Source organism: Dermacentor silvarum, chromosome 5 (assembly GCF_013339745.2).
Source record: "Dermacentor silvarum isolate Dsil-2018 chromosome 5, BIME_Dsil_1.4, whole genome shotgun sequence".
NCBI classification, from domain to species: domain Eukaryota; kingdom Metazoa; phylum Arthropoda; class Arachnida; order Ixodida; family Ixodidae; genus Dermacentor; species Dermacentor silvarum.
In genome coordinates this window covers 28,802,912-28,821,976 of record NC_051158.1, presented here as the reverse complement: position 1 = coordinate 28,821,976, position 19,065 = coordinate 28,802,912, and the positions used below count along the sequence as shown (strand labels likewise).

Here is a 19,065-nt window from a genome sequence, read left to right as displayed (position 1 = left end):
GGATGCTAATCCCGGACCAGAACGAATTTTTCGCCAACTGGGACGCTGTCTTTCTTTCTGTGTAGCTTCGTGCTACGTTCGGGAGGATGGTATTTTTTTTTTCCTATCATGGCGCTAATTCTTCCACCTTGCGGCATTCCGCAGAACTGATTTGTCATGCTTAGATTTATAGAGAACGTCATGCATCAAAATTAATCCGGAGTTCCCCAGTAGGGTGTGCCTCGTAATAATATCGTGCTTTCGGCACGTACAAAAACCAACTTTTTTTTTTTCGTCTATCGTATCTGAATCAGATATGGTTGGTGTGTAGTCTAGTCTTGTCATGGTAAACTCGGGGGGGGGGGGGGGGGGGGGGGAATTGGAAAATTGTGTTTCGTGCATTCGTGACATCTCCTGTAGTGCGATTCAGCCAACCATTTTATCATTGCGTCAGAAAGAACGTACGAAACTTAGATGAATTTTAGGAAAGTTTAGCCGTTTTGACCCTCTTTATGTTCGATCGCAAACAATTGACATTTTGAAACACTCGAAAAGTATTTTAAAAATATCGAGTTTACGAGCTCGTAGTGATCATTCCATTCGTAAACCCGTGCGAACATTCGATTCGTCGTTCGAAGAAGTTTCGAGTATTTGAGCACCCCGTACTTGGGGCAAGTTCTACAACTTCGAAAATGTGCGTCCAGCACTCATCATAAAGCAACACACACCCTGAAAGCATGGAGGACGCGAAAGTGACCGGTCATAAATGGAGCTAAGCCTCGCGGTTCACGCCCATATATTACCAGGTCTTGCCTCCTTGGAGCCAGCTGACGCGGCTCTTGTTGTAGTAGCAGAATACCTGCAGCCCAGTCTTCGAGCCCGCCGACAGCCCGCCGCCGCCGCTGCCAACCGTGGGCCCGGGGCCGTCGTACTGTTTGACGAGGTCGAAGGTCAGGTCGCCGGGCTCGTCCGCCAGGAGGCACTGGCGCGGCATCCGCACGGCTACCTGCTCGGGCGCCACGTAGCGGTCCTGGAAGGGCAGTGCCCCGGACCAGCCCTTATCGGTGCCGCCGAAGGGGGCGGTCCTCTCGGCGCGCATCCTGTGGACGGCGAGTAGTCCTACCGGGACGCCGGCGATCGCGAGCCCCGCCATGCACAGCACCCAGACGACGAAGAAATCACTGTGAGCGGGCGGCACGACTCGCTGGACCTCGTTCTCGTAGAGGTCCGTACGCGAGCTTGACATCTTCTTGATGACGATGATGTTTTCAAATATGGAACAAGCCCACTGTTGAGGATCGGGCAAGAACCGGACGGTATAATTATAAATATATGTAAATGAAGATACATGAAAGAAGCCGATTATAAATAAAAGGCAGTCCAGTTTCGCCCGATATGCGAAGCACCTATAGCGGCAGCAAAGTAGTAGACAGGAAGGCTCGTAAATTTGTCGGCCGCATAATCTGCACGAAACATTCGCTTGCTGATTAAATCAGCAAGCACGGTGCCACGCGCCCACAGGCAAACGTGATCAGATTTCTCACTGACCGCGAGCACTCGCTGTCACAAAGCTGGCGTTGTGAAGAGCGGCTGCAGTGGGAGCGAAAGTTCGTGCTGCCGCTCGCTTTACCGCGTCCCCGAAACTTGAGATTACGCGATGTCCAACACCTCGCGCCCGGGTAGACAGTGAGCAAGAAGTCACCGGCCATCTCGTCTCGCCCTTAACTTTTGCACCAGCCGCAGATTACCTCCAAGACACTGCGTGTGGGCCTATGCGCTCTGCCGCGCGGACAGCCGTGGTATGAACCGCGTACCCATGCGCAACCACAGCCGGGATAGAGGAGGAGACAAGCGTCTCCTACCCTAGCACGTGCTTGATCACGTGACTTTCAACATTGGGCGCGCGAGAACACGACGCGCATCATGCACGCCACCATCCTTCTAGGCTCATGCATCCTCGCAAGCTTCGCCATGCACCCACAGCAAACGGCTCAGACTCTATCTGAGAAGCTGCATTGTCGAGCGAGTTAATGCGGCTTGTACATCATGAGTCAGCGGCAAAAAAAAAAAAAAAAAATCCGAGCCTTTCCACTGCTGTGAAGATGGAAGCCAGCAAAGCTGTGAATATGGTGGGTCTGCTGTAGTGAATATTGCCCCCACGATAAGAATGGGCGTATCGCCGTTGCACATAACCGAACCGAACATGTCTATCATGAACGTTCCGGTTGACAAACTCGCGTTGAAACCTAGCAGTCACACCGGGGAAGTTGGCGCTAGCGTTGCCTAGGCGTCCATCATCCTTGTCGGGTTCCTGGAGGGCAATATGACGCTGACGTTTGGCCTCAACATCACACTCCCTTAACTCGAAGTCCGCAGCTCTTCGCTGACGTTTCGCCTGGGCTTCGGAAGCCCTCACGCTAGAATCGGCGCGTCGACGACGAGCCCTTTCCCGTGCGAGTTCGCGGCGGCGTTGCTCAAACGCGTTAGGACGCGCGTTAGGACACGTCGTTAGCTGCTCATGTATGGCTGACGACGACGAACGCAGGAGCAGTGGCTTGAAAGCTACCTTGAAAAGCCTCAGTCCTTGCTGAAAGTAATTTTTAAGTGATCTATTAACCAATTTGGGAAATGTTATTTTTTGATGATATTGTTGTGAATCACCTTAAAATTACATCATATTCTTTAAACACGAGCGCGTGCTCGCCACGGCATCCAACGACACGAGCGCAAACCGGGGGGCGCCAACGAGCCAGCTGCGGAAGACGACGACACTCGAGCAAATGCTGATGACGATAGTTTTTTCTACACGCGGACACGATCCTGGAGGAACCAGCCCTTAAAAGCTTCGCTGTAAAAAAATGTCACAGTTTCGCCCTAAGGGCGAAGCAATGAATGCGATAGCAACACAGCAATGTCATACGAAGTAAGGTGAGTGGCTTTGGTAGCAATATGAATTGTAGTAAACATGAGCTGATTAAGTAAGCAGGTGTGCTGCGGCGTAAGTAGACCGACATGAAGAGAGACTCGATGACCACGAGAAGGCGCGTGTGAAACGGTGGTGTTGATGAGAAGCGCTTCCCGTGGGCAGCGCGTGCGAAGGGACACACCTGTAGCTCTGCACTGTCGATCCGGGCAGCATTGCATGTGTAGCGTGCGTTGGAAAATGTGGCCCGACTATTACTAACTGAATGAACAAGCGTGGTGTGAGCGCGCACAAACAAACATGAATAGATCACACTGAATGACTGCAGACAACGACTGTCAAAACGCTGGCAGCAAGCGCATACGCCGCAGCGGCGAAGGTACGTGCGGTCTATCGCTTCAACGGAAACTGAGCGGCGAATGCACGGCGCATAAAGGTCAGAGCCGTGGGGAGATAAGAGACGGTGCGGGCGAGCGACGAGCGCGGTTGTTGGCAGAGTAGAAGTGCCCCCCCCCCCCCCCCCCGCTCCTTCCGGCGCTGGCTTCCCGCTTCCTTGCTTGCGCGTAGGAGATTGAGTGCGTTCGCTCTCCGTGATAGCGCGCGTCCCCGCACGCTTCCGCTCGGGCATACGGCGCGCGGCGAAGACTTTATCTATAGGGAACCTCACGGCAACGGCGACGCCGACGGCAGAAATCCGGTTGAAGTGTCCATATAATTGCTATCGCAATAAAAAAAGAAAAAAAAAGACAAGACGTAGACAAAAGTCAGACGGCGACAACTCGGAGCATCGTGCTCTACGCCATCGTGCTCAGCACAATGGCGCCTCATCCATCCGCGTAGAACCATTATGAACCATGATCAGCCGTACTACAGCCACTGTAGCCGTACTGCGGCGGCGGCGTATGGCGCGGCCTGTATCTTGAAAGCGATCTGCGATGGGGGCAGAGTGCGCCGAGTGCTGATAGCTTCGTGTCCGCTGTGTTTTCGCCGCTTAGTTCGCGTTGAAGCAAGAGGCAGCACCAAGGTCAACTCGCTCGCTGCCGCGGGCCATATCTTGAATGCAATCGCCTTACGGCATGGGCGAACTGTAGGATGGGTTTCCTCGTTGAGTAGGCATAGAAATTCTGTGACAAGTTCTTCCAAGACGCGGGGGGCCACGAAACTTAGCCAAAACATGTCAAATCCCTTGCGAATGCCTCGCCGCAGCAACTCGACGGCCAACTGTCGTGGCGGCTCCAAGCTTTCCGGGATGCGTGATCCCACCGAAGTGGCGCTGTCAGGCGCGGTAACGGTAGCTGCTTGCGGCATTGCACTCGCGCCGCGTGTTGCTCACGCCAGGTAACTTTGTGCGCATGAACACAAGGGACGTTTGCAAGAATACGTGGAACAGTAACCCACGAATGTAAGGACTCCAGTTGTATCATTCTCTTCCCTTGCTTTCTATACTCGAATACTCAAATGCATCTTGCGTATCTCGACATCTGACCAGTACCCGCGCCCCCGACCGCAGTGCCCTATCTCGCCTTAGCGGAGGATTGCGCAAGACAACACGCTCGGTCATGGCCTCCGAGATTTGCGCGCGCCAATCCCGGAGGCTATGTCCCGGGACAAGGGAAATGCCCCGCACTCCGCACACCTCCAAGTTCCCAGTTCTAGCCGCACCACATGCGGTACCCGCTCCCCCGACCGCGGTGCCCTATCTCAACTTAGCGGAGAATTGCGCAAGGCGAGACTTCCGGCCATGGCCTCAGAGATTTGCGCGCGCCAATCTCGGGCCATATTCCGGGCAAGGGTAATGCCCCGCACTCGCCTCATCGCACCTCCCACTTCTAGACACCCTGCATACGCATTGCGAGCCTCTCGCCCCTCTCTTCCACCCCTCCGACGTCGGCGCAGTCGACTCATGTATCGCAGGGTGGAAGGGAGGGTGAGGCCGGCGATGTGCAGGTCGAGGTGACAAAGGTGTGCTGTGACAAAGGCGTGCGACATGCAGGTGGGTATGAAATCGCGCAATGGTTTTTGTTTTGCCTACTTTTTTCATTTTTTATTCCGGGATTTTGCGTTGTTTTTCTTTTTATTTCGGTACACACACCCATGCAGTAGCCAGATTTATTGTTATAACCGACAACGCGGCATGGGAACATTGTAGTATGCGGTTTATTTCGCCATAGAACACATATGAAAGTTGATGGTGAATTGGCTATCATTGCAATATCTGAGTACTGTTAAAACCGGTAACGCTATACGTGGATTCCCGACTGTACTTATTTCTGTCTACTTAAAATGTTTGGGTGTTTGTCCCACCTGGTTTTTCGTGCAACCCGGTTATAAAAATGGGATTTTCTTGGCACTTGAGCATTGTTATAAGTAGGTTCGACTGTAGCAGCATGGTGCAATGGCTCGAAGAATGGGAAGCAAAAACAAAAAATTCATTTACAACTAAATGCTGCTGCTCTTACACTTGGTGCCAGCTATTTTAGGGGTGTTCAAACAGCGAAATCTGCAATCAAATTAAACAGGAATATTTAAAAAATAGCTTCAGACGTTCATTCCGAAGATGTCCACTTTCTAAACAAAGTAAAATATAAAGGTTGCGAGGAGTGTGTTCAGCAACATAAGGCTTATTTACGTTGACACATAATACTGTTAGGTGGAAATCAGGTCAACCAAGAAGCTCGTCCATAAGAAGCAAAAGAAAGGTGATTGTGTATGGTGCACCACAAGAATGACAGTCGTGAAACAAAGGAATGCCCATAACGAGGTGCACCAGAACTTCGGCATGATGCAGGGCTACCGAATAAACATCCTACAATGTTCAATCATTGTGAAGCTCACACTCGGTGTGATGGTCATCCCTGCTCACTGTGCGAAGGTCACAAATTTGTAGCATTACCCAAGAAATGATGCTGGCAGGCCACAAATAAAATAACTTGACAACAAATGGTCAATGACTGGGTGTAATGATCTGTATTGCGTCTGGACTACACAACTTAGCTGTGACACTTCCACATCTTCTGGGCATTTGTGGTCCAAGCCATAAATTGGATCATGTGAGCCGTACAATCTCGTCATATCTCCCAATCGTCTGCGAGATGCTGGTGTGACATCTGCTGCACGGCGATTGAAAGCTCAAACACATTCGACGTCAGCCATCATAATATAGGCTTTCCGCCACCTATGGCCACACTGATGCACATCTGCCATTGCGATAGTGCCGTCCCATTTGCCCCCCCACCCAGCACCATGCTCAGTCAACTGCAGTCAGTAAACTTGGACTGTTTACAGGGTAGGGCACAACTGTTTTACAGGGTAGGGCTCGACTGTAGGGCTTGACTATTTTCACAACTACACGGCAAGGTCACATCCAACAGGCTCCTGTAACTGCCGTGCACACACTTCCAGCATACGCCGAGGAGAGAGACAGGCCTGCTGAGCAGTCTATGGCTCCTCAAACTACACCTTCCGATTCCCTGGACAAGTTCTGCACCATCGTCCTCAATAAGCATTCAATCACTTGGTTTCTTGCCCGCGATGACAATATGATGAAGGAGCAGTCTTGCTTTGTGCTTCCCAGCAGAATGCAGTTGCCACAGCCGGGAATCAAACCCGCAACTTTGGTTCTCACAGCAGCAGAACTGCACAGTCACTCAGGCACTTGGGTCAGTGGAATAGGCATGGCAGTGCACACACACACACGGGTAAGATCTTCTAGTACTAAAGTATCTCTTAAAAAGAACACCATTCACACACTGCACTGCACCGACTTAGACACAGTTCTGACATCACAGCTGGCAGCTTTTGAGGCCATTTTCACACTACACTGAGTGGAGACGTCCTTGGGGAAGATGAGCTCGAATCTTGCAAGACGCGCCAACCTCCGCACTGCATCCTGGTCAATTGCATGGTGTCCTCTATCTTGTCCTGGAAGGAAAGATGCCAAACAGTGAGACAGGCGTTGGACCACTGAGACGAGAAAGTTGTTGGTGCAATGGCTGCATCGACTTCAAATAAAGCACTGCTGCTAAACACCGAAGTACTAAAGACAAGAGGCTTCCATTAGTCAAGGGCTGCATCCTGCAGGCCTTGACTAATGGAAGCCTCTTGTCTTTAGTACTTCGGTGTATTCTGCAGCCCTTGACTAATGAAAGCCTCTTGTCTTTAGTACTTCAGTGTTCAGCAGCTGTGCTTTATTTGAAGACGATACAGCCAATGCACCGTCAACTTTCATATGTGTTATATGGCGAAATAAACCGCTTACTACAATGTAACAAGGCACGTTTTCTTAAAACTTTCCCCTCAATAATTTTGCAGCGATGACTCTGTCCTGGGTGCACACAGCACCGATGCTGCTCATGTTCCGGTCCCAAAGCCTTTCAAAGATGATCATTTTTGTACCAACACTAATAAAGGAACATATTATGCAGACCCCAGATGCTGTGGAAAACAATGTTACGAGAAACATTTTGCAGGGAGCTGGCTATCTAGCACCATTTGGAATAGTGAAATGTGTTACTAGACAGCATTATATCTTCATGCAAGACGAGCGAGCAATTCTGCACGTGACAATGGCAAAGTGAAAGCACGACAAAGAGCTATGAATTGGGCTAGTTTGCGTGCATTAATTTTTTTCTTGCACTAAGTACTATAGGACGCAACAGGGACGAAACGAACACTGGATATGAAGCGGACACGAAGTGACACAGGGGAGCGTGCAAACTACCAACTGGTTTATAGTCAGATCATACCACAGTATTAAAACACACGACGATGTATTTACAACTGCGTGAACTATGATTACAGCAGATACTCTCAGATCGCGTTCCCACGTTTCTGGTTGTTGCGATTATATCGGTGCATTCTGTGTGTGTGCATTCTTTGCGTAAGTGATTTCAGCTTTTGTTAGCATGATCGAAGGCATGCTCACACAGTTGTCTTTTTCTTCTTCTACTTCTAAAGCCTCCCGGATTTCCCTGGTTATTTTATCTTTTTCTTTAGCGACGACTGTCGTCTTGTCAAAGTAAGCTGCGCATTTCCACGTTCTACAATGCATGGCGAGATTGCTGGATGCGGCTACTTGCTCGCATGCGTAACGATGTTCTCCGAGTCAGTCGTTCAGACAGCGTCCCGTCTGGCCCACGTATACCTTGCCACATTTAAGCGGAATCTTGTACACAGTTATTTTCACAGGCTACGCATTTTTGCGCGTGTGTTACGTTACATGTTCCTTGCGCGTTTTCGTTCTCCGAGTTCACTTTCTCGCAAAGCCCTCTTAGCTTGATTGGTGCTGAAAAGAGCACTTTTACATCGTGCCTTTCTGCCACCTTCTTAGGCGGCGTGAGAGGTTGTAAACGTAAGGAACAACAGCAGCTCGCTTATGTTAGTCCTTGTTATTTCTGTCACGCATTTTCAGCCGTGTGATTTGCGTAATTATTTGCTCCCCGATTTGCACTATCATGTTGTCAGGATATCCACTTTTCTTTAGTCTATTAATCTGTGTGCTCAGACTATCTGCGACTGTGTGAAAGCAGTACTTCTTAATTGCCTGTTTGATAACTGATCTTGTATTCATACCGTATAACATACCCAAGGAAGAAGCAGTCAAGACGGTTGAAGATTGTGTCGACTTATATGGTTGGGCAAAATTTCAAGACGTTTGCAAATGTTCTTTGGACAAGACGAGGCATGCCTCGTCTGAATGGCATCTCAGCATCTGCGCCTGCGCATGATGTGTTTGCAGGCGCCTTAACTAGATGGCGCCACCATACTGGCGGAGTCTCGGATTGTCTGCACCTGCTTTAAAGGGCATTTTTCCAGCGCACGATAGCAAGCGCTTGCGTGGCTCAGCGGTAGAGTATCTGGCTCCCATGCAGCGGGTGCGGGTTCGATCCCGGCAGGAACCCGGGTACTTTTTTCGCATTTCCAGCGATAGCGGTTACGTTCGCCGGACACCATCGCGAACCGAAACAGCTATTGGAATGAGCCCATAACAGCTTACGCTGTAATAATGCACAGGTAGCCCGAGCATTATCGTAATACGGGGTTATTTAAAAGCTATCACAATGCTAATAGAGGTTGACAAATTTACCAGTTGCAACGTGGATTCAAAGGGAAGATGCGAGGAAGTCACATAAAAGTGCAAGAACCACAGCTTAAAGTTAAGGATTTCTGAAAGAGTATCTGTGTTGTCCAGAGCCAGTAATAATCAGTCGGGTAAGCAAGTTTTGCCCGACTTAATAACCCTACAGCATCACACTGTTACAGGTCATGGGCAAGGACAGTGCGAGATGGTGAGGTTTGTACAAACAGCTGCGATAGATGAAGGCATATTTTTTTTTCTTTTCTCTCCTCACAGTTCTACCGCATTGTATCTCATTTGATATGAAAAATCTTCTAAACAACGCTCAAATGACAAGCATCATTGTTTCCTTGTTGGTCTTAAGCTAAACAGCGCAGTTTTTATTTATGCTGCTGGGATCACCAAAAGCTATGCTCCTGAGTATTGCAGTCCTATCCAAAGAATCCGTATTGTGAGACGTGTTCCATACAAGCACATAAAATACTTAGAGCTGTATCGTTTTCGTTAAACTACCATCAAAATTAGTTTAAAAAACAAAAACAATTTCCGCCTGGACATTCGCTGTATTTTTCCGCACCACTCTAAGATTATATTAAAGTCAGTTTGCCTAGATTCCGTGTGAGAGATGGTATACATGTGGAGTAAAAGGGTTAATGTGTTAGGGGAAAAGAAAGCTGTTAGAATAAAAATTGCTGTACTGTGGCCTGTAAGAAAACACTTGTAGATCACTGGTCACTAACCTGCAACTGACTGGATGGAAGCCAATGAATTGCATGTCCTCCCTTCTGCATCTTCAACGTCAGAGGAAGCCTGCAAAGCAGAAGTGGTTACAAGCAACCCCAAAACACCGGTGGAAACGTGTAACATTGTGCCACCCGTGGTTGCTTTGACAAACTTAGATTGGAACTTTGAAAAACACTACTCAGCACTGTGAAGGTATGCATAGCTTTGCAGATTTTTGCCCACGGAATAATTCATAGAATGATTTCATAAAATACAATGGAAGTATATATGGCTAAGTGCTAAAACCAAACACAGAATAATGGCAACAGCACCGAATTTACAGTGCACAAATTTCTAGTGCAGGTAGATAAAAATTTGTCATGAAACTAGCATTTAATTCAAACTGACTGTGCAAGTTCTGCGTGCTTGTGATGCAATGTATATGCCACATTTGGATACAACTGTCTTAATTTTGCTGGGAATGCAAAATCTGCATTTCGAATAAGTGAGAGGCCTTTGCAAGTATTCGCAAGTGCCCATGTAGCTATAGTCGGGTACAACTTTAGAAGGCAGCGGCATTTGCCCCTCAAAGGCGGATGCACACGAGCCTCCACCAATGGGCGCGCACTCTACACTGACGTCATGAACCGGACGGCCTGTGACCCCGCCGACGGAGAACATGGCAGCCCGCGCTTCGAGCTGGCCCGAGTCGCGTCAGCGGGACTATTTAGTCGCGGAGCCAATCGGCTGCCGCGCTTCGGTCATCTAGGCGAGGCCTCTCCTGCCTTCTTAGGTTGTATCCGACTTTAGGTGGCCGCCTTGTCAGCTGAAAAAAAAAAAAATTGTGTTGATTCAAAAGCACACTGCCACCGGTTTTCCTAATGGGCACAGGCATCCCCGACACGCAGCTTTCTTTTTACGGGTGTACTGTCCTTTGGAAGGAGCCAGTCGCACCGACCTGTTCAACCCTGTGTGCCGAAAAAAACCTCGAGAAAGGGGAGTCTGGGCAGCTGCCATAGTGGCAATTTCCCATGTGGCATCGCAAAGCACCTATTGGGCAGGGATCCGCTCCGGTTATGGAGACACACCCTTTTCCAAGCATTCAGGTCCCGTAATGGCCGAGAATCTGGCCGGGAAAGTGCTTGCACCTACCTTCCTTGTATGAGACTAAAGCAGCAACACAAAATAACAGTTTGACATTTTGTTATTACTCGTATGTTTTGGCAGCACCAATATTTTTCGAAGCGATAGAAACTGTAATGTATGCTTTTTGCACATAACAGGATCATGCTTAGCAAATATATGAAGGTTGGGAAGCACTTATAAGACGTTTGAATTCAAGACTAAATTGGTCTCGAAATTACACACCTGGCAACATTGACGTTATCGTGATGTCGTGACGGAGCAAAATTCGCCGAGGTCGCATAGCAATAGAGCTAGGTATGGTAATGTTGCTGATAAAAAAAAGAAGAAAAATGCAGATCCCACGCACTGCAGGAATCGATGCAAGCCAAGCGTTCTGTGCTGTTTGTGTTCATTGACAATATTTGGCAATGATGTTGCTGGCCTATGAAAGTTGTGATGTGATGTTAAATGTTATGTTGCGTGCACCACTTCAATGCAGTACACTGAACACACAGTGAGATGCGTTTACTGGAGGCGTTGTTGTGCACCACTGTTCATAGCCTCCGAGAAAATTAGCACTGTCGTTCCCTCACACGCATGCATTGCATCGTGGTTGAAGTGTTGATTTGCTGGAGAGCCGCTTGTGTGTTGTCTTTTTTGACGCTGTGGAGCTTTAGTGCGGCTTTGAGTCTGCACGCCCTGCGTCAGTTGTCCGTGTGTACAGACTTGCATGGGGTTTATTTTTCTGAAGTAGTAGAAACGAGCTGAATCATACCTTCCATTAAAATTTTTAGTTTGTCCGCAACTATCGCCATGTCTAGTAGCGCGCCCAGGGTCAGTTGTCTGCACGTACAAACTTGCACAGTGTTTATTTTTCAGAAATAGCATCATGCCTTAAATTAACATTTTTACAGTTTGTCGGCAACTGTTGCCATGTCTAGTAGTAGCGTTTCTTTTATTGAAGAGACCCCAAACAAAGCATGCTTTCCGACGGCACCTTTCGCTTCTCCCACGATCATCCCATGTATGCAAGCTGCCAGAAGCGAACAGCGGCTATTATTCACCCGTTTAGTCAGGGTGTTGGCTTTACACATTCTCTGTCTTCTCTTTCTACCCCTCTTGGCTGTTGCACGTGAGTACAAAAGTAAGGGCTGCGGTTTCTGCACTGCTTTTGCAGAGGGCTAACGTGTAATTACAGCCATCGAGAGGGCATTGTGTCGATGGCCAGGGAGTTCCGGAGAGGCATTGTGACAACGACCAGAGAGCTCCAGGGGGCATTGTGGCAACACCTATGAAGTTCTCACATCGAAAGGGCTCACAGACACCTCTACCGTGTCTCTACCATGTGCATTATACACGTTCTCAACCACCCACCCCAACACAGCACGCAAGACAGCGACAGCAGCAGCAGCCGTGGAAAAGACGAGGGAAGAGGCAAAGTAAGCTTTGTTTAAAAAAAAATAAATGGAAGGGTTGCGTTCATTTTTTTCTGACTATGCTAGCAAGTGAAAACTGCAGCAATGGCAGGTTCAGAGCAAGCCAGTGCAAAGCAGCATCATGAAGCAGCCACCTCTGAGGTACTAAAACGTGAATGAATTCATAGAAACAAGCATTGCACCAAAATATTGAAGGGGCTTAGAGAGAATTCAGACATTAAATGAACGAAAAAAGATGAAAAGTCAGAAATGTTGTGCCAGTACTCTTTTCTATTAGAACTATACTGTTTTCATACAATTAATTTATGTCTTCAACCAGTTTAAACAGCTATGGCTCCACACACCCCGAAGCGGGATGTGCGGAGTGGCTGAACATGTCCAAGTTTTGGGAATTCGATTCCTACGTCGAAGGCAATGATGAAGAGTTCAAGGGACACTAAAGGCAAATACTAAGTTGACCTGGACTGTTTAAATACGGTTATACCATTCCAGAAACCTCGCAACGCTTGTTTCGTGAAAAGAAAAGACTTAGTTTACGCAAAAATTGCATCTGAAGAGTCCAAATACCTTTATGGCGATTCAAATCTCTCGCCACGCCAACCGGGGAGTGGTGACGTTGCATACGCCATCACCGCCCTTTGGTGCCGTCGGTGAGTAAAATGGCGCCCAACAGACGGCGGTACAATGCGCACTGCATCTGCTTTTGGTGAAATGGCGTGGACCGTTCGGGCATCTCGCTACACTGGAGGACAAGTTGTTCGAGGACATGGTCAATGTCTTGAAGGAGCACTACACGCCGATGAACTCTTAGTTCAGCGGCGTTTGCCACTGAACTAAGACACAAGGCTGCCAAGTGCGCATTCGGGACTTTTCTGGACGACGCGCTACTTGACCGTTCTGTTGTGGGGCTCAGAAACCCGGCCATTCAAGCGACATTGCTCAAGAGGAAAGAGCTCAACTTCGAAACAGCGTGTGACTTGGCAAAAGCAGCGGAACTCACCGAAAGAGAGTCAAAGAGCTTCCGACCGTCCAATGGAAATCCGCAAATGGACGAAGCCATTCATGCTGTCACCAAGAAAGGCCGCCCACAACAAAAACCTAGGGTAAGCACACCACGTTTCTGTCTTGGCAAAAATTGCTACAGATGCGGCGACAAGCACGACGCAAGCGATTGCAAATATCGTAAGGCACGATGTCACTGGTGCAAGAAAGTAGGCCATTTAGTGAAGGTTTTCATGAAGAAAAATGGCAAAGCGGTTAATGCGAATGCGTTTGAGGTACAGACCGAGCCTGATCACTTGCACCTTTTTCAAGTGGAATAAACAAGCAAATTCAGATGCCCTATCTGGTAGAAGAGAAAATCGTGGGGCAACCTTTGAGCATGCATATAGATACTGGTGCAGCCCTATCTATTATCAACGAGCAGATCTACACTCAACTGCCACGGAAGCCAGGCCTGACAAAGTGCCTTCTCTAACTGAAAAGTTACAGCGCCACGCCGCTCAAGACGACAGGGCAGACACATGCAAGTGTCGAGTATGAAGGTCAAAAGAAAACTTCACCAGTGATTGTCGTTCCTGGAACTCAACCATGCCTACGAGGGCACGACTGGCTTGCCCAGCTCAAGTTGAATTGGAATCAAGTTTTCAAAGAAGACACTCGTCTGGTCTTCTGCAAAGCTCGTCCTGTTCCCTATGCAATGCCAAACTGGCGATGAACAAGAATTACTCGCATTGAAGGAAAGACGGCTCTTGCAGTCAGTCATGCAGAGCAACAGTGCCACACCACTTGTAGTCATCCCAAAGCGTGAGCACAAGAGACTATTCAGAGAAGAAAGTCACGTTAAACCCTTTCATAAAGACTGAACACTACCCATTGCCACTCGTAGAAGATATTTTTGCAGTACTGGTTGGTGGGAAAGTCTTTACCGTGCTTGATTTAGCCATGGCATACCGGCAGCTTCCAGTGTATGAAGATTCGCAGAACTTGCTTACTATTATATTAGCATGCATCTTGGCTTGTTCAAGTGTCTGCGCACGCCGTACGGTATTTCAAGTGCCCCGGCTATTTTTCAGTCTGTTATGGACGAGATGCTGAAGGGACTGGAAGGAGTCGTGTGCCACCTGGATGACGTCCTCATAGCCGGAGCATCTATCGAGGAATGCCAGAATCAGGCGGAGGCTGTACTCGCAAGGTTTCAGCTCCACGGAGTTAGAGTAAAGCAAGACAAATGTAAGTTTTTCCAACGCTCTGTGAAGTATTTAGGCCAGGTTATTCAAAATTCCGGCGCGCGCCCCTTGCATAAAGAAACTTAATGCTGCAAAAGTGCTCCAGCACCCACAAACCAGACGGAACTGAAAGCTATTCTTGGAATGCTTACTTTTTATACCAAATTCTTTCCGAACATTCTGCTAAGCCTTTGAACAACCCACTGAAAAAGAATCAAAGCTGGCATTCGTCGGAAAAAGAAGAATGCTGCTTCCAAGAAAGCAAGCTATGGCTAACAAGCGACAACGTTTCGACATTTACGATCCCTCCAAACCACTAGGACTGGTAGCAGACGGATCTACCTACGGAGTAGGAGCGGTTCTTTTTCATGTTGCAGACAGCCATGAAAAGCCGATAGCAGATGCTTCACGGACCCTGAGCAAAGCAGAAATGGGTTATTCACACCTAAAAAAAGAGGCAATAGCTGTTGTTTTTGCTATAAAACGCTTCCACAAGTACATTTTCGGCCGTGAATTTATGATCTCAGACCATCTGCCTCTGAAAGGGTTGCTCGGGCATGACAAACCAATATCTACCACAGCAGGCGCCCACATACAAAGATGGATGTGTTTGCTCGCAGCCTATCGCTACACATGGCAATACCGAAAAGCAATGCAGTGGTGAATGCCGACGCATTGTCGCACATCCCACTGAAAAAAAATTCACCGCCCATGCACCCCGTACAGATAGTAAACCAGTGAAGCTGAAATGTGTGGCCCCGGTATGAGCCACACGTGATTTTTATTTATTTCTTGTCCCAGGCTCACACCCGCATATCCAATGCGTGTATGCGCCACATGTGATTTTATTATTGTTAATCGTGACGCAACTGATAAGCATGTGATGTTATTGATGTCATGACCTATCAGTCAAGTTAGTCATACATCCGTAGTGAACGAGACACGAGTTTTTGCCGCCGCAAATTGTTGTTCTACACGTTTTTGTCCGCAGACGTGATCCGCCAGAACCTAGCCATATGCAGCTTCGCTGTAAAGCATGAATGATGTCAGCAACTACCGGTATCAGCTGATAAGATTCGCAAAGAAAGCAGCCGGGACCTAGTTTTGTTGAAAGTATTGCTGTACACGTGGCACGGATAGCCTTCAAAAATAACCAAAGAAGCGCTCATGCTGTACTTTGCTAGGTGTTATGAGCTGTCTATCGACAATAACTGTATCATATGCCGCAACCAGGTGCTCATACGAAATTCCTTGAAATTCTTGGTACTGCAACTCTTGCATGAGGGACACCCGGGAGAGAGACTCGCAGGAAAATTGACCGAAGTCGTGTCTGGTGGCCTAAGCAAACTGAAGACATTGAAGAAACAGTGAAGGAATGCACAAGTTGCCAATTAACTCAAAATGCCGCGCCACACCTGCCTATCACTTCGTGGCATTGACCGACATGACCGATGGCAGAGAATTCATCTCGACTTCACGTACTGCAAACCTCATTGGTTGCTTGTTCTTGTGGACACTTACTCGAGATGCGTAGAGGTAATCTGCATGTCTGTCACAACTGCAGCAAAAACGGTGGAAAAACTACTAACTATTTTCGCAGCTTTTGGCCTGCTGGAAGAGGTTGTCACTGACAACAGCCTGCAGTTCGCCTCACATCAAACGGAATCCACCACACGACGACGCCACCTTATCTGGCGTCTAATGGAGCTGCTGAACGCCTTGTTCGAACCGTGAAGAGGAACCTAGAAACACAGTTGAAGGATGAAGAACGAGCGGGAGTTTCCAAATCTGTTCAACATCGTTTCGACCAGTTTCTTTTTTACTACAGGAACACCCCATGCGCAGAAACTGGAAAAACCACGACCGAATCGTTCCTATCATAGAGTCCAAGGACACGGCTAACCATGCTGCACCCCGAGCTTCAAAACCGCCACGAGAAAGACGAGCGATGGCACGCCCAGCGGCCTGCTGCCCACATGCGCATGTTCAAAGAAGGTGACAAGGTGCAGGTGAAGGGAACTAGACCAGGTGAACTGGCATGGATTATTGGTATCATCGTCAGACAAATCAGTGCAGTGACTTATGTTGTGAACAAACAAAACCAAGAGCAGTTCGTTCACACAGATCATCTAGTAGAGGCAACAACGTTTCCTGTTCCTGAGCAGCCGGTGACTCCCCATCCTGTGCCATTCCCCATAATTCGGCAGACACTCTCTAACGCAACCTTACCCGCCTGCATCGGCTCCATCTGTTGAAGACAGCACGAGCCAGCAACGCCACAAGAGAAAGGCCCTACTTGCCAAACACCTGAAGCTACCCCCATCCCAATCCCCCAACCCCGGCCAACCAGGCATGGACAACGCAGAATCACCCAGGCCCTTCCCTCTTCAGAGAAGCACAAGCGAGCGTCGGCAGCCAGATTGTTGAGGTTATAACCAAAAAGAAAAAAAAATGAGGCCGGGGGGGAAGAGAGAGAGTCCAGCATCAACGGCCTCAAGTGTCTCGGAGGCTCCGCCAGCGTCTCGGCGAAAGCTATATAAGCGCACGCCTTCTGAAATAAAGAGCAGACCTTTGTTGGCTACACTGTGCATCTGCTTTGCTATATCAGGTAAATATAATCTTGCACAGATTTTTGGGTTTACTGCCAATCATTCTCATTCCCTTAAGGGCCAGACTATTCAGCATTACCTCAGTCTTCTGCGTATTACTCTTCAGACCTACTCCAATACTTTGTTAGGTGGTAACACCACACTACACGAAAAGCGTAGGTTCCAAGACTGTGGCATGACACCGCCATTTCGCAGGCTATGAAAAAACTGGTGCACATGCAAAACATTGTCATGTTCTGAAGTTCAATAGCACTGGTACTTCTACACATTAAAGAAAAAAAAAAGTAACCGATCACATTTATTTCTATTAAAGTGGAACCGATTACGGTTACCAATTACTGCCCCACTAAAGTAATCGAGCAATTACTAAAAAGTAATTAATTACTTTAATGTTACTTTCCTCCATGCTTTTATTAACAGTGCACAAATACGGTAAAAAAGAACAAGGTGGCCTGGCTCTGCAACCCTTCACACATTGTTTATCTTTACAAAAATTGCTAGTCCAAATTTTGTTCGATAATGTTCCCTTGTTTTTATTTTTTGTGAAGACACCTGCAGCAACACTGAAGACTTGCTCGATGTGCGTGCTGGAGAGAAGGACTGCGTAGTAATGTACGATCACTTGCACAAAAGATTGTATTAACTCAATCAGATTGCAGTAACTTAATGATTGAGCAGGAGTCACGTGCCCCATGTGTTCAATCAGGAATTGGCGATCCTGGACTACAACAGCGGCTCTCCTGCTGCAGAATCATTCGGAACAGTCCTCACATCCATCTGTCTGTCTTCCTTTCATCAAGTGTTTTCATACCTTATACATTTGAAAGAAACAATATTTGAAAGCTTAAAATATTGAATTCTCGAATCGAATATGAATCAAACAGAGAGACAATTCCATTCGTATTCAAAATTGCGAATATTCACACATGCCCTACTAGCTACTCTTTTTTAATTACTGCAGAACATAAAACTATTTCGTGAGATGAGCACTGCTACTATAAAGCCCAGCAGGTCCCCTGCTAGGAAGTTAATCACCTCCTTCTTTCCCGACCCATGGGCAATTCCAAGTATTGCCAAAAAAAATGAATAAATAAAACAGGAAGGAAGACAAGCCTTATGCCTTTGGTGTCTCTCCATTTGTACATCACGCAGTTCCAATGGTCCTAGAAACGTGTGAGGCGATTACCGCCGAATGCAGCCACGAAATATCAGCAACTCACCAGACGTTCTGCAGTGTCGTCAGGGGAATTTGCATTGGCCGCTGAACTGCACTCCTCTTCAACTGGGTACAGCGTTGGCACTGCGCCACTTCTTAGACGCTTGCTATAGCCCACAGTGCAGCCACGTCGTCGCTGGAACCAGAAGCAGCGAACTGCGAAGTGCAGCGAGCACACAAAGCTGATCTCATTGGTCGGCGGGTTCCAGTCACTGCCACCACCACAGGGGCACCCGCGCACAAAGTCAATCCAAGCCTGGCGCTGGGTCGGTTCAGCAGGCAAGGGGTACAGGATGGAGCTGGGTGCCGACCGCGAGTGGCAGACTGGCACGACACACTGTGCAGTTCTCGGCACAGCAGGATCTGCCTTCCTGTTCCAAAAGATGTGCGCTATAGCAAAATTCTTCAAAACACTGCATGCAAGTCACTTCACCCGCTGGGTGCATATCATGCTATACTAGACATAAGCGGTTACCAACTGCGACAAGTGCCCGAGGGCAAGCAATGACACCACACTTTCACTTGCTCAGTTAACAAATGTTTCGGACCCATCTCTGCGAGGACGCTCGCTTATGCCACAGCACATCAAGCACTGCAACACTGCTCTGCTACCCATCGTCACAAACCCTCTCAGGCTCCACAAATGATGATTGATGAATTCCCCTGACAATGGGACAGTAGCGGGTGCCACCAGTTTACAGCATACTATCATACCTGCCAACCTGTAAACATTAAAATTCGTAAAACTTT

At 48.1% G+C, this 19,065-nt stretch overlaps 1 protein-coding gene across 8 annotated transcripts in view; it reads right to left on the bottom strand.

Annotated features, from left to right (window-relative positions):
- Positions 1-5,841: 5,841 nt before the first annotated feature.
- Positions 5,842-19,065, bottom strand: part of LOC119454029 (uncharacterized) — a 33,964-nt gene continuing 20,740 nt past the window's right edge. For 5 of the 8 annotated variants that reach the window (XM_049667626.1, XM_037716044.2, XM_049667627.1 and 2 more), the window contains exons 2-4: positions 18,320-18,686; positions 9,719-9,788; positions 5,842-6,823 (exon numbers count right to left, since the gene is read on the bottom strand). In XM_049667626.1, coding sequence (XP_049523583.1) covers positions 6,645-6,823; positions 9,719-9,788; positions 18,320-18,686 — 616 coding nt within the window. In that variant the 3' untranslated portion in view covers positions 5,842-6,644. The remainder of the gene's footprint in view (positions 6,824-9,718; positions 9,789-18,319; positions 18,687-19,065) is intronic. The other 3 variants (XR_007467017.1, XM_049667622.1, XM_049667624.1) reach the window with 1 other exon arrangement.